The sequence below is a fragment of the Sminthopsis crassicaudata genome, chromosome 5, assembly GCF_048593235.1.
Source record: "Sminthopsis crassicaudata isolate SCR6 chromosome 5, ASM4859323v1, whole genome shotgun sequence".
In the NCBI taxonomy this organism is placed as follows: domain Eukaryota; kingdom Metazoa; phylum Chordata; class Mammalia; order Dasyuromorphia; family Dasyuridae; genus Sminthopsis; species Sminthopsis crassicaudata.
The window spans coordinates 209,642,780-209,658,510 of NC_133621.1; the positions used below are offsets into that span (position 1 = coordinate 209,642,780).

At 32.5% G+C, this 15,731-nt stretch overlaps 1 protein-coding gene across 5 annotated transcripts in view; it reads right to left on the reverse strand.

The window, feature by feature from the left end:
- Window positions 1-15,731, reverse strand: part of TBK1 (TANK binding kinase 1) — a 45,983-nt gene that overhangs the window by 19,621 nt on the left and 10,631 nt on the right. For 4 of the 5 annotated variants that reach the window (XM_074269742.1, XM_074269744.1, XM_074269743.1 and 1 more), the window contains 5 exons: window positions 13,501-13,641; window positions 9,439-9,568; window positions 8,018-8,199; window positions 5,854-6,014; window positions 1,480-1,590 (listed from right to left, as the gene is read on the reverse strand). In XM_074269742.1, the coding sequence (XP_074125843.1) occupies window positions 1,480-1,590; window positions 5,854-6,014; window positions 8,018-8,199; window positions 9,439-9,568; window positions 13,501-13,641 (725 nt within the window). Of the gene's footprint in view, window positions 1-1,479; window positions 1,591-5,853; window positions 6,015-8,017; window positions 8,200-9,438; window positions 9,569-13,500; window positions 13,642-15,731 lie in introns of those variants that run through there. The other variant, XM_074269746.1, reaches the window with a different exon arrangement.

Consider the following 15,731-nt stretch of genomic DNA (forward strand, 5'->3'; position numbering starts at 1 on the left):
CCAAAGCTATGTAATCATCTTTGACTGAGGAGTTTTACTCAACTCCAGTATTAACTTATAACAGGATGTTTATTTCAATGATTAGCTATGGATCAATCTATATGAGACAGTAGATCAAGACAATTTTTTGTGGCCTATTATATTTTTTGGAACATATATGCATAGTTCATTTGAATTATAAAACCTCAGTGTTAGATTCATTCTGCATATTCCTTGGTAGCTGAAATGATCCATTTTTTAATTACAGGACACTTATTAAATACCCAGTGCTACACAGATTAATTTAGATAAGATTTCTTGTTCTACAGAAGTTTACTAGACCAGATTGTAAAATTTTTTTAGGAAAGTAGTCAGTTATCTATATTAAAGATCAAGTTTCAATATTCAAATTATTAAAATATTTTAATTTTCTGAAGCACTCAAATTCAATCAGCCTTCTTGAAGTCCCATAAATTAATGTTTTTCATAAATCTATAATTATTATTATAATAGCAAATGAAAATATCTTCTCTCCCCTATGTATATGAGAGATACTCAGACAGGAATATGGCATTGCTTGGAGCTGTAATTTATATCATGGAAGCTGAGACGTTTTAAAAAAGATCTGAATTTCAAAACATTATTCTGATGCATCTATAGACTTGACTAGTCTGACAAAGGTATCCATGACGTTCTGGAGTCTGGAGTAAAAAGAGTTGCTGAGAAGGCAAAGAGGAAAACAAAAGAAAAAGAAGCCTATCTAGAGCCACCGGGACTGTCCCGGGTGCCATGGAGGAAAGCTAGGCTCCCTGATTCCACAGCCATGGCTTCTTCTCTCAACCTGGGCTGCCTTTGTTGGAAAGAATAAAGTTGGGCTCAGGGACTTCTAACCAAGAACTCTTGAACATAATCAGAGAATCCTGTTCCAAATTAAAGGTCTCACCAGGTAGCAGGTGCAGAGGTGTCTCTTCTGTGCCAATCCCAGATCAATATTTCCCGTTTCTAGGCCCCCCTACCTCTTTCTTTTTTTAAAAAGGTCTGATATTCTCAATGAACAATCATTGTAAATCTTTTACAAAGAGAAAAAAAAAGAACAATTCAAAGCAAATACCCTATGAATGGTGGATCAGTAGCAATATCTCTGAATAGAAAATATAGTTCAATGAGAACTGTTCGGTTCTGCACACATATATTGTATCTAGGATATACTATAACATAACTAACATGTATAAGACTGTTTGCCATCTAGGGGAGGGGGTAGAGAGAGAGAAGGGAAAAGTCGGAACAGAAGTAAGAGCAAGTGATAATGTTGTAAAAAATTGCCCAGGAATATGTTCTGTCAATAAAAAATTATAATAATAAAAATAAATAAATAATTTTTTAAAAAGAAAGAAAATGCAGTTCATTAGAGAATATTTCTAGTGTTAAGAGAGCTGGAAAAATTATGTTAACTAACTGTGGTCATGATACTAAGAGATATGGTAAAGATAACATACTTACCTAGAAAGACTACAAGAAACAGGCATATCTGCACTCCAATCAATTGGCCCATTTTCTGCTTTTTGTACTCCTGATATTGCACCAGAAGGTTTTCCAGTAATTATTTTATACCTTTGAAAGAGCAAAATAGTTCAAGTCATAATTATTAATCAGTTTTGTAAATTTTTTTTTTTAAATATATGTACCTCAAATAATTTCCTGGAACTTTTGTAATATGCACAAAATCACAAAGGGATCAAAATACATTAACTATAATTTAAGTGCACAGAATACTTCCAATAATGTTATCCAAGAAAATCTTAACTCCACTAGGACATTTAGAGAGAGAGAGAGAGAAGTCTCTAGCAGGTGGTCCCATGCTCTTTTCCTGGGCCATGCTGTCTCCTTGGAGACACATACAATTTTTTTCTATCTTTAATATTGTTTTTTAATTTAGTTTTCATTTTAACCTCCATGATGTGTGACAAATAGTGCTTTACTGTCCATTAACACCAATTTCACTCACTGCGATATTCAGATAATTTTAGATTTAGTCCTCGAAGAGAACTTAGAGGCTCCCTCTAGAGGACGAGAGAAATTAAATTATTTGATCAAAAGCTGCAGAGGCAGGTATGAACCAAGATCTTCTAAATAAAAGTTAAATAAGTGTACTTTCTACTCTACATGTTGGTGTTTACCACATTTAATGTCTTCCAACTTTCTTCTTGAAGTATTCAAGATAGGCATAAGCTTTCTCAGTAATTTATGAGTTTTTGAAAATTTTATGGCATAATGAATTACTTTGGGAGAATCTTGCCATATTCACAGAATTTATTTTTTCATCTTTTGCAGTAAATATCAATTCATGTTGTTGTTTAGTCATGCTTTTTTTTAATGAACCCATTTGGAGTTTTCTTGTGATTTGTGATTTTGTGATTTTTGGAGTTTTTCTTGTGATTGCCATTTCCTTCTCCAAGAAGACTGAGGAAAATAGAGTTAACTGACTTGCACAGCATCACACAGCTGGTAAGTATGAGGACAGGCTTGAACTCAAGTCTTCCTGATTTCAAATTTGGTGCTCCATCCACTGTGTCACCTAGCTGCCAGATTGTTTCATGCACTGCAATTATATTTAGAGTTTTTTGTTTATTTACTAATAGTGAGCACTTAAAGGGCAGATGATCAAATTCATTAAATATTATTTGTCTTTAATTCTAAATAAAAATAATGATCAACTTGTTGATCCACCTCTTTGAAGTGAACCTATGGGCTGACCTTTTACATGCTGTTATAATTTCTTGGTTCACTTTTGAGCATCAATACTAAGATGATCAGCTCAGAGTGTGACTCACCTAGGCTATTCATTGAATACAGATGATATGCTGAGTGCCAATGATCATTCTATTAACGTAGATAGACTAAGATTTCTGTATTTCTTAGTACTCTGTGCTCCAAATATTGTGGAAGCAGAAGAGGGTTGTGAAAGACTGAAGGTCCCCTTATATTTTCATGTTTCATGGATACTCATTAGCAAAACATCTTCACTAAGTCTCCAGCTTTCGGGCAAAGAAATACCCTGAACTTAGTTAAGCTTGTACGTAGATAGTAGGCATAGTCTGTCATCACATCCAGACTTAAACATTTTCAAAATTGAAAAAAGCTGTCAGTGCTTGTTTTCCACTTGTATAAAAAGTCTTTAAAACCAGGATAACGATCTGGCCATAATGAGAAATTAAAATAATAATTCTGTGGAAAATACAAAGAGGTTAGGGACAAGAACTAGACTTGTGATTTCTTTGGTGCAGGGAGATATCCTAAGAAAAGAAGCTTCCTCTTATCAAGGCAGGTTGGCACCTTTTCTACAACACTGCCTTCAGAACTTAAATGGTTGAAGAGCCATTATGTATCAGGGATAGAATTCAAACATCCGGAAACACAATTCTTTTATTCCCATTCACTATGTGGCTTATGCTAAGTAAGCTATTTTTTAAAAATTAAATGTTCTCTTTCTGTTGTTTAATTTATAAGCAACCATTTTCTCTTCCCACTGTGGAAAAAAAAGCCCTTGTAACAAACATGCACAGTCAAAGCTAAACAGCTTCCTTTCATGGCCATGTCTCTCTCTTATTCTGCCTGTTATTCACTGTCAGGCACTCAGAAAGCAGGAAGCATGTTTCATCCTATTTTCTCCAGAACCTGGATTCATCACCATGTTGATCAGAACTGTTAGTTCGTACAAAATTTTGTTTTCACAATATTGCTATTAACAAAGTACACTGCTCTCCTGTTTCTGCTTATTTCATTCTGTGTCCAAGTCCTCCAGGTTTCTCTTGAATCATTCCTTAATGTTTCTCATACCACAATCGCATCTCATTACAATTAAACCACAATTTCCTCACCCATTCCCAGATGATGGATTCTTCCTTAGCTTCCTGCCACCACAAAAAGATCTACTTTAAAGACTTTTTTTTTTTTTTAAATCTCTTTGGTAATATTGCTGGGTGAAAGACTATAAACAGAGTTTGCTAACTTTCTGGATATAACCCCAAATTGCTTTCCAAAATGGCTGACCAATTCACAACTCCATCAAGACGGCAATAAAGTGCTTGCTTTTCTGAAGTTTCTCTAACATTTCTCTTTACCTCTGGGTTATTTAAATCTGTATTTCTCTAATTATCAATGATTTGAAGCATTTCATAATTTAAACTTCTTTTTAAAAGATGATATTTTAACTATATAAACAACAGTACTATATAAGGTTACACTTTACTGGTAAATTGCAAGTAGTCTAAAAAAGCCTCTTTAGTATAAGAACCAAATGTTTAGTATTACATCTGTCAAGATATCCTTCTGGGAAATACAAAACAAATCAGTTCCTGACATAACATTTTTGTCCAAATGGTTATATGTTCTATCATGGCAAAGCACCTACAATAATTTTTTTAGTACTGGATAAAACAACCTTTTGTTAGTCAACCTCACTTCCCCCAAAATCCCCTCCAAATAAAATAAAAACTGTAAGAGTCGCAATTAGCATTAAAATTACATGAAATTCATGAAAACCATATAGTTAATGATGGTACAAAGGACTTAAGTTAAATAGTTAAAATGGTAGGAAAACAATTCCAGTGAAATACCACCTGCTAGTATGATTGCTAAGTCTTTATCCCAAGGAAATCTTAAAGGAGGGACCCCCATTTTAAAAAAATGTTTATAGCAGTTCTTTCTGTGATAGAAAAAAAGGAAAACAAGTAGACACTCATCAATTGAGGAATGGCTGAACAAGTTGTGGTATATGAAAATAATGGAATGTTATTGTTTTATAAAAAATGATGAACAAGCTGATTTTAGAAAGGCCTGGAAAGACATGAACTGATGCTTAGCAAAACAAGCAGAATCAAGAATACATTGTATACAATAACATCAAGAATGTACAATGATCAACTATGAAAGACTTGGTTATTCTCAGTGGTTCAGTGATCCAAAGCAATCCCAACAGACTTTGGACAGAAAATGCCATTTGCATGCAGAAAAAGAACTAAGGAGACTGAATGTAAATCAACACATGGTATGTTCACTTTTGTGGTTTTTTATCTCTCCCAATAGTTTTTCCTTTTCGCTTTGCTTTTTCTCTCAATACAATTCATAAAATAATTTATATTAAAAATAAATAAAATTTATTAGGAAAAAAGGATTAAAAAAGATACCATTTGTCCTTTAAAATTTATATATAGAGAAATTTAATATACTTAAAGGTTCTGAAATATGATGTTTACAATAAGATTATATGATGATCAACTGTGATGGACTTGACTTTTTCCAACAATTATGTGCTTCAAGATAATTTCAATAGACTTGTGATGAAAAGCTATCCACATCCAGACAGAGAACTATAGCAATTGAATGTGGGTCAAAGCATAGCATTTTCATCTTATTTTTGTTGTTTGTTTGTTTTTTTTCTTTCACCTTTTGATCTGATTTTTCTTAGGCAGCATGACAAATACAGAATAGATTTAAAAGAACTGCATGTTTAACCTATATTAGGTTAAATCTCCTCTATGGGAGGGGATGGGGAGAAGGGAGGAAGAAAAATGAAATGTTGAATGTTGAAAAACATTTGCATACATTTGGTAAAATAAAAAGCTATTAAAAATGAAAGCAAATAAGCAAACAAATAATATGACATTTATATAATTTCCTCATACTGTAGAATTTACACACAAAAATTATGTATATCACATATATTAGATTATATGCATTTACACATACATACACATGTATGTATATATGTGTGTAATATATATTTAGGTAAGATAATCCTTGATTTTAAAAATGGCTTGAAAATCAAAGTTGAATAACTTATTTTTTAGAATTCTACATGAAAGAACTACCTACATGACTTCTTTGTTTCGTCTAGGTCCTTCAAAAGGGCGAAAGGGTAATGACCCTGTTGCTGCATGGTAAAATGTTACTCCAATGCTCCAAAGATCAACTGTTGCACCATATTTCTTCTGATGATCTTTCCTTAGCACTGCTCGTTCATACATATCAGGATGCTGAAAGAAAAATGTGAAAATACAGATGTGATATATGGTAACGTATCTCATAGACAAAAATTTTCTGTGTACACATATAAAGTATTATCAAATATACCCACAATTTACAGATATTCAAATTTTATACACACACAGATATCACCTGCATAGATATGTAATGTATACAACACACACATATATAAAATACACTATAGGTATACAACCAGTTCATACTATATACTATTAATATTACTAAACATATTAGAAGCAATTAGAACATTCAATTTGAAAAACATTTATTAATACTTAGCATATTTAAGGCACTGAGAAAACACACACACACACACACATCCCTGATTTCAAATAATTTATAATTCATTTGAGAATGCATCATGCACACAGGCAAGTAATCCTAAGGTAACTCAAAAAGGGAGAGAATACTAAGAATGGTACATTTAGGATGGCTTCATGAAAGTGACACCTCACCTGAAATATATACTTAGATGATAAAAGACTAGTATGTTTCAGACACGGGGGCTGGCTTGATTGAAAACATGAATAAAGAAGATGGAATAATGAGATTGGAGAATAACTAGTCATCTAATTTTGCTGAAATTTGGATGTGAAAGTGAATTTTTAAAATAAAACGCAGGGGCAGTTAGGTGGCGCAGTGGAGAGAGCACCAGCCCTGAAGTCAGGAGGACTTGAGTTCAAATCTAACCTCAGACACTTCACACTTCCTAGCTAGGTGACCATGGGCAAGTCACTTAATCCCAACTGCCTCAATAAAAACAAAATAAATAAATAGAAAATAAAACTACAAAATTAGATAAGAGCTCTTATAAGCACTTACAAACAAGTCTGAGTGTTTGTACATTATCTTAAATGCAAGAAGGAATGTTTTTTGAGATGAAGTTAAACCTGATCAGACACACCATGTTATGTAATACAGGATAAACAAATTGGAAAAAGGGCTATTTAAATAATAATAATAATAAATGATAAAATGTACATAAAAGAAATTTGCCCTCTTATATTCAAGATATAATTATTAAATGCAGCAAAGTGAACAATTAAAAAATAACAATTTTTGGAGGCACATGGGAAATGAATGATCTACCAATTTCTTAAAATTACTTATTAAATCTATTTACTCTCATTTTTTATAATCTGACATGTTTTCCTCTATAATCTCCTCATTATGGCATGTAAATGATGCTGAATGAAGAATATAACTTGACTAGGTTTTAGAGATTGGGCAAGTTTTCAAGCAGATGTTCCAGGATGTCATCACATGAGTTTAAATTCAGCTTATCATTTACTACTTATGTAACTGGGCAACTACTTAAATGTCTCTGACCTTAGTTTCTTCAACTGCAAAACAAGGAGGACTAGATAACCAGTGAGGTGTCTTCCAGCCCTAAATCTATCTTTCTCCATGAACCAATGACCAGCTAAGTTTGGAGAAGTTCAATACCATTAGGTTAAGCAAAGTAATTTGGAAAAGTTCTCAACCAAATTATGGCCAGGGTTATAATCTGAGGCAATGCCGGAAACACTCACTTCAGTGAAACCAGGTAGAGATCAAGAAAAGTTGTATAATTTCTAACTTAATAAAGAAAAAATCTGGAGTTTTTCAACTGGAAAACTATTAAGTATTCCCCAAAGTCTTTTCAGTGTTGCTTTGCTTACTTATTGTGTTATTTCCAAATCAAAACTTTGGTCTACATAGCTAACAAGGGCATCAATAGGGCTAAGAACCATGGAACCCTTAACAAAACTAAATTTAAAATTTCATCTTTCAAATGATCATGCAGTTATAAGAGATAAGATCTTTCTACATTTACTCTAATCATGAAAGACAATGTTTGGATAATGAACCTTCTTTTAGGTTCATTATCCTGAACCATTCACGATAATGAATCCTGAATTAATTATCCATTCCACTGTGGGTTCATTCTCCCAGTTGATGAATTATGTTTTAGATCAATTTCTTTAGACAACAATTGTAAATAAAAGCTTACCAAATACTCTTCTGTGCCATACAAAGAAACAAACTGCTCGTCATCTTCTAATACTCTAGCAGCACCAAAATCTGTCAATTTGTAAACAGATTGTCCATCTTCCCCTATAACACGCATGATGTTGCCTGGCTTGATATCACGGTGCACTATTCCATTTTCTCGGAGGTGATTCATTCCACCCACTTCAGCATCAAATATAAAACAAAACAAAGAAGGTTCTGTATATTTTTTGTGTGAGTATATTTATTTTTTCTATGTGTGTGTGTATATATATACATATGTATGTGTGTGTATGATTTTTAACTTATATATATATATATATATATATATATATATATATACATTCATACAAACATGCACATGCATATATATGTATGTGTATTTATGATCATTCAAAATCAAAATTCATTAAAACCAAAGTTTTCCCAGTATTTCAAGTCATGACAAGGACAATGAGTTCTTTTTTTTTTAATATCTTATAGTTTAGTAAAAGTTAATAATCTGGACCAATTTACTGGGGGTGTGAATCAAACATCTTAAATATGGGAGGAAAAATATAACAGAGCAGAATAAAGAATGCTTTAATAGTCTACCATGATTTTAGGGAACTACATGATAAAAAATTCGCTTAAATCTAAAAACTGGAAGATTCCTTCCTGGGGTTACAATTTCTAAACGCAGTGTTACATCTCTCTTATATATTCAAAAGCTCCCTATAAATTAATGACTGTTAACAGAATAGAATACAAAAACTAGTTATTCCTTCCATGGGGATTAGGTACTATGAAAAATCACTGTAAATTTTTTTTTGGCCCTTCCTTGATATAGAGAAGTAGTATGAATTTTTTCTTTTGTTTTTAATATCTTATTGTAAAATTTGAGTCAATATACAATACATAATTTTCATGCATTTATGAGTGTTCAAACTTCTTCTGTGTTGGAACTGGCCTTCACATATCATCTGTAGCTTCCACACAAAACTCTCTAAAAGTTTCCATTTAATTTCTTATGCTGACCTTGGATACATCAAAATTGTATTGGAGAAAATTGTAGAATTGGAGAAAAATGTAGAAAGGACAACTAGTTCACTACTGGAAATATATATACCCTACAATTGATCAAAAATCATTTATTAAGCACCTATGTATCTCAGGTATTTTGCTGGGGATACAAATATCAAAAAGCTCCTCTGAAGGAGCTTTCATTAGATCAGAAAAGACAGTGCATATGCATGTATGTGTTCATGGCACACACAATGTTAAAATACAAGGTATTTAGGGAAGGAAGGTGCTAGGAGCTGATTAGGATCAGGAATAAAAAGTAATCCTGTGCCCAGAACTACTCTAATATGACCTAATGCTCTGAATGAAAGAGATCTGAAAAGGAATTAAGATTCAGTTTTAAAAATGAATTCAACATACCCACATCTCTTAATACAATTAAAAACTCTGATTCTGGTAGTCCATAGGCATTTGATGGTTCTTCTAAAACAGTATATAAACTACCACATGGGCAAAATTCCATAACAAGTACTTTATGTCTTGTGGTTGTCTGAGAAAAAGAAACAAATAACCAGTTTGAGACACAGTAACTTCATTCTCATTCCCAAGACTTACTGCAATGATTTGTAAGACTTTCCTATAGAAAATTTGGCACTTAGTTATATTTAAGATCTTCTAAAATTGTCTTGAGTCAGGAAAGTGAATTGCTAAAAACAAGGGCAAATTTAAGGATAATCATCATCCCTTTTAAAATTTCATAAGTAGTTTTCCCAAAGTACAATTTTTAATAAATAGTACCTAAAAAGATTCATTAGTGCAAAGAAAACAATTTTTAACAGAAAACACTCAAGTTGAAACACTCCTACTGACAAATATACCTGCCCTAAGGATGGAATCATATCCTTAAACTGACTGAGTGGAACATCTATGTGAAGAGCCCTCATCTGTTTAGCCAAAAGTCTAGCCTGCCCAGTGTGGTTACAGTGAAGATAAATATTTAAAAAATAATTTTTTTCTCATCTTTTTAACACTCTGAAAACTTTTCATGGCTCCTTTATAAAAGGACATAGTAGAGAATATATCCATAAAATACTTAGTTTCTATGCCACAGTATCAGAGATTTTCAACTTAAAGCTATCTTAAAGATCATATAGCCTAGTGTTCTCATTTTACAGATGGGTAACTGATGTCCAAAGTTACAATGATCTGCGTAAGGTCACATGACTATCAAGTGGTAGATTTGAATCCTGGCCTTCAACTCCAAATCCAGTGCTCCTAAGGTGCTGTCAGCAGTTATATAAATGCATGCAGTGTACTTAGGGCAAGTAAAAGTTTGTGAATAGAAATTAATCTGTCTCTGAAAATAATTATAAAAACCGTACTTGTACTTAATATTGTTCTTACTTACATAAAGTTTTATTCATTTACAGAGAATAAGTAAAACCACTGCTCTGTACTATACATTTGTTTCTTCTGTCAAGCTATTTATATGGCACTAAGATTGTGTACTTCAAAAGAAGTGCTCACATTTATAAAACTTTTAATTTTATCTAAAGGCACTGCCTTGAATTCTGGTTAAGTTGAAAAGATGAAAGCCCAAAGAGGGATCGATAGATCCCCATTTTCTCCCCTCTTTCTTTCTCCCTTCTTCCTTCTGAGACAACAATAATAAATAAACCAAGTTCTTCCATCCTGTGCATATAAAAACATATATGAAACAAAGTACAAGCACAGTATTTACATGAAGCAGCAATCAAAAGAAGTGGGTAAGAGCCCACCCCCAGAGATAGTGTAAGCTCTGGTAAATAACTTGGAAGTCTGCACTCTCTAAGAGGGAGAATCAAATCACAGTAAATGAGTCTTGAGCCTCACAGCTTTTTTCTTAAAGCCATGGCCAGTTCTGTTGAACTGTCATAAACAAATAAAGCAGAAATATTAAATACAATCTTTACTGAGCATAGTGCAGTAAAAAGTATAACTAAAGAAAAAGCATTTGGAGAACAGACTCACAAATAAATAGAAACAATAGATAACTGTCAAAGATGAGACAACATGCCAAAACTACTGAGATACAGTCAGGGCTGTATTTATGGGAAAATTTAAATATTTGAAGAATAAAAATTCAGAGGTTAAGAGAGCAGAAAACAAAAAAAAATTTTTTTAGGAAAACTAATAAAATATATAACTAAAATATATAACTTTGATTTAAAAAGAAAAAAACAAATTGCAACATCAAAAATGAAAAAGGAGAATTCACAACAAATAAAGAGCAAAGGAAATTATATTATAACACAAAGCCCAGAGTTATATGACGATATAAGGCCAACATTTCAATAAAAAAAAAAAAAAAAAAGAAAAAGAAACAAATGTCCTTTCAGAACTTTAATGTCTTCAAAGATATTGGGAAAAACAAATTCCCTAAACAAAGTCCCAAAAAAGAGAAGGAAGGGTAAGAGTGTAGAAAGGAGGAAAATTAATGGAATGATTCCTAATAACTGAGGACTGTAAGAAAAAAGAAATGGGATGGTAGGTATCAGATGAATTTCACTATTACCTAAAAGGGATAAAGGAAGATTGATGAGACACACAACTTGAAGAAATGCCATCAAACTCAAGAAAACAAGGAATACAGAGGAGTTAAATGGCTGGAGAGAGGGAATGGTTATAAACAAAACAAAATTCCTAATCTTCAAGGGGGATTAAAAGAGCAAAAAGGAAGAGAAAGGAAAAGAACTAGGATCCAAAGGAATACTTCAGATTGCTTCTCAGGCAACTGAAGAGTGGAATATTACCGCAAAAAAGATAAAGATTCAGAGAATACTGGCTAGTATGAATTGAACAGAATCAAAAAAAAATCCATACATTGACCATAATACTGTAAAAGAAAAAAAAAGTGAAAAAGGGAACAACTGTGATCAAAACAATGACCAATTTTCATTCTAGAAGGCATTTAATGAAGTATGCTTTCCACTTCTTGCACAAAAAGTAAAAGACTAGAAATACAGTGTGAGACAGACAATGACAGATTTTTCTTCACCTATGCTTGTTACAAGGAGAACTTTTATCTAAGGTTAGAGAAGAGGGGAATATATTAAGGATAATGATATATCCCCCAAGAAGAAAGGACAAGAAAAGAGTATAACTCAAACATGAAATCCAAAAACATACGGAAAAGAGCAGAAAGAAGTTCTGAAGGGGATTCAGACTGGCAGATCACTCAATGTTGGATTTACTGCTAAACTAAATGCAAAATAAAGCAATTCCAACAGAGCAGCTCAGCAGTTGAGTGTCACTCCACTTTGGTTTTGCCCACATTTCCTTGTGAGATATTTCTCTTTGAGGGAGGGAGAGTTTTTTCTACCTTGTTACTTACAAAAATCATTTTAGTACATTATCAAACATATTCTCTATTCTTGAAGAATCTTTGAATGAATAAAAAATGTTGCAATATCTCACTGTATACACAGAAGCAATAAGAAAAATGGCCAAAAATAGATTTTGATACTATTTATCTTCCCTATTACTTCTCTAATGTCTTCTAAATCTTCAGGCATCTAAAAACAGACTATATTCAATTTGTATTTGATTTATACATACATACATACATATACACACACACATATATGTATATATATACACACACACATATTTTAAAAGTTAATGATATTTTAAGAGACAATCTTTCCTATAAAATCCTATAAAATTATCATCATTACTGTTAGTTTTCTTTTAATAAGTCCCATTCCTTTTGTCTGATCTTCAAATTTTGCTCTTTTCTTTTCTTCTCAATAACTTCCTATACTTGACTGGCATTCCTCTATATTTTATTTGTATGTGTATTTAGGTATGTTTTTTCTATTGTGGATTTTCCTAGTATAGTTTCTCCTAGCATAAATACACTACTTATCTAGAATTCTAATTTCTATCACACAGTTTTTTTTTCTTTTTCTTTTTTTTCCTGAGGCTGGGGACTTGCCCAGGGTCACACAGCTAGAAAGTGTTAAGTATCTGAGACCAGATTTGAACTCGGATCCTCCTGAATTCAAGGCTGGTGCTCTATCCACTGCATCACCTAGCTGCCCCACAGGTTTTTTTTTCTTACTGCCTTTTTATAATGGTCCTTTATTCATTTATCCTATTAGCTGTGAGGTAGAGTAGAAAAAGCTTTGGGCTATTAGTCAGAAGACTGGATTCTGCCCTTTATAAGCTGTGTGACCTTAAGTAGTCATTTTTACTTTCTCTGAAACTCAGGCTCTTCATCTACCAATTGAGGTTAACAATACCTGCCTCAGAAGATTACTGTGAGGAAACAAATGAAAGCACTATATAAACTGTGAAGCACTCCAGAAACATTAAATAGTACTAAAACTGTAAAAAAAAGTAAAAAACAAGAACAATGAGTATATTACTACTAATACCTAGAACTTCCATATCTATAATAAACATAAGACACTGGTTGATTAAAATATAGCAGCTACTTACCTCTTCTTCAATAGCAAACAATTTGACAATATTCTTGTGGTTTAATTTTTTTAAGACTTCAAATTCTCTCATTTGAACATCCACAGGACGAAGGAAACTTATGCTATTAAATACCTTGACTGCAAATAAATCACCAGTTTTCTAAAGAGAAAAATGTCTAATTAAAAAGTTTATATAGAAAATCAAAATCTTTACATATATTCATGACTTTATAAATTATTTGGGACAAAGGGCATATCATAGCTGAGGAAATTCTTAATCTACACATAAGACTGAACAAAATCTAATTTTAAATATGACATATGCTTTTACATAATTAAGAGTGGGATACTAATAGCTTTTTACCAGAAGAAACTTCATGCTATGACTTCAGAAACATTTATTATTTTGAGTGCTTAAATACATAAAAATTAATACAACTGAAACACTACACACAAAAATCAATCTATATGAAAAAATGATATTGGGTATATTAATTGTACATTAATAGACTATTATTATATGGTAAGAAATAAAGAATATGATGAATGCAGAGAAGCACAGCAAGATTTACATGAATGGATATAAAATTAACATAAGAAAAATCAGGAAAACCAAGCATAATGATTACAATGATGTAAACAGAAAAAATTTTGACAAAATAACAGAAACTGAATGCTATATGATTTTAACAATCAACTTGGGCCACAAGAAAGTGATATGAGAAGTCTTTTTTTTCAGGCTAAACATAATTGTTATCTTCATCTTGCATAAAGTTTTAATTTACAAATTATGCTACTTTTATAGGACTATAACTTTAAAAAAAACTACAGTGAATAATTAAGAATCTTTCCTATTCAATGATTATTCAAATTAAAATATACATACATATATATATGCGCCTAAAGTTTAAACTATTTAAAGTTTTTTATTTTCTGCTAAATTTCATAGAAAACACTGTCATATATTCCTGGCACAGGTGGCAATTTACATACCAAAAGAGAAGTATTCCAACTCTTTACTTAAAACACTAAATCACAAGGAAACAGAAAGTGAAACGTTTATTTCACTCTCAAGTCCAAGGGGAAACCTTAACTGCAAACAGTAATGGTTCCAATTTACTTTCCTTTGTAATCTTATGCATTTTTGATAGTGAGTTGAACTATGCCCCACCCTTCTCAAATTCCTTAAAAAAACCTGTCCATATTATACCCTGACTTCACTTCCACTCCTCCATGTGGTCTTTCTATTCTGTCCTCTGATTTCATCACTGAGTTGAAAAAGTTTTCTCTAAATTTACCAAGGATCTAACTGTCACATTTGATAGTTCATTCTCATTCCTTATATGTCTTGATCTCAGCTGCAGTTAAACCTGCTATATAATCACCTTCTCCTAGACACCCTCATCTGGGTTTGTTTTTTTTTTTTGGGGGGGGGGGTGTATTATTCTCCCGTGATTCTCCAGCTACCTGTATGACTCTTCCTTTTCAGGTTCTTTGGGTTCATCATCCATACTATGTCCTTCAACTGTGTTCCTTTAGATTTTGTTCTTGGGTCTCCTCTCTTTACACAATCTTGGTAACATCACCAACACTTATGAGTTGTCACCTCTCTGTAGATGACTCTTCCATGAGAGCCCCAGACTCTCCCCAAGCAGGAGAATTGCATAGCAATCATTTACTAGACTTTGTAAGTGCAAAGACATCTTAAAATTACTTAACATGTCCCAAATAGAAGTCATCATTTCCTCTAGAATCTCCTGTCCTCTAAACTTCCTTATTTCTGTTGATGGCTCCTCCATCTTTCTAATCTCACAAGTTTAAAACTTTAAAATTATCATTCACATCTCACTTTATCCAAATCTTATCACTTTTATTGTCGCAATCTCTCACATTTAACTTCTTCTATTGACTCATACAGCTATTACTTTAATTTAGGATGTCACTGCCATTCATCTACATTAGTTAAACAGTTCCTAAGTGGACAATGCTTCAAGTCCTTTACCACTACAGTCCAATCTTGCTCATTGCTGCCAAAGTAAATTTCCTTTAAAAAAAGGCCTATCCTCTCACTTAATGAATTCCAGGGTTTCCTTTTGCCTTCCGAAATCCAGTCAAACTGCTCTTCTCTTTGTTCCTCACACAGGACAAAACACTCATGACACTGACTCTCAACTCTTGTGCTTTCCCATAAGCCTTAGGTTTACTCACTCCTTGTCTTTGTCTCACTATGTCTCAACTTCCTTTAACATT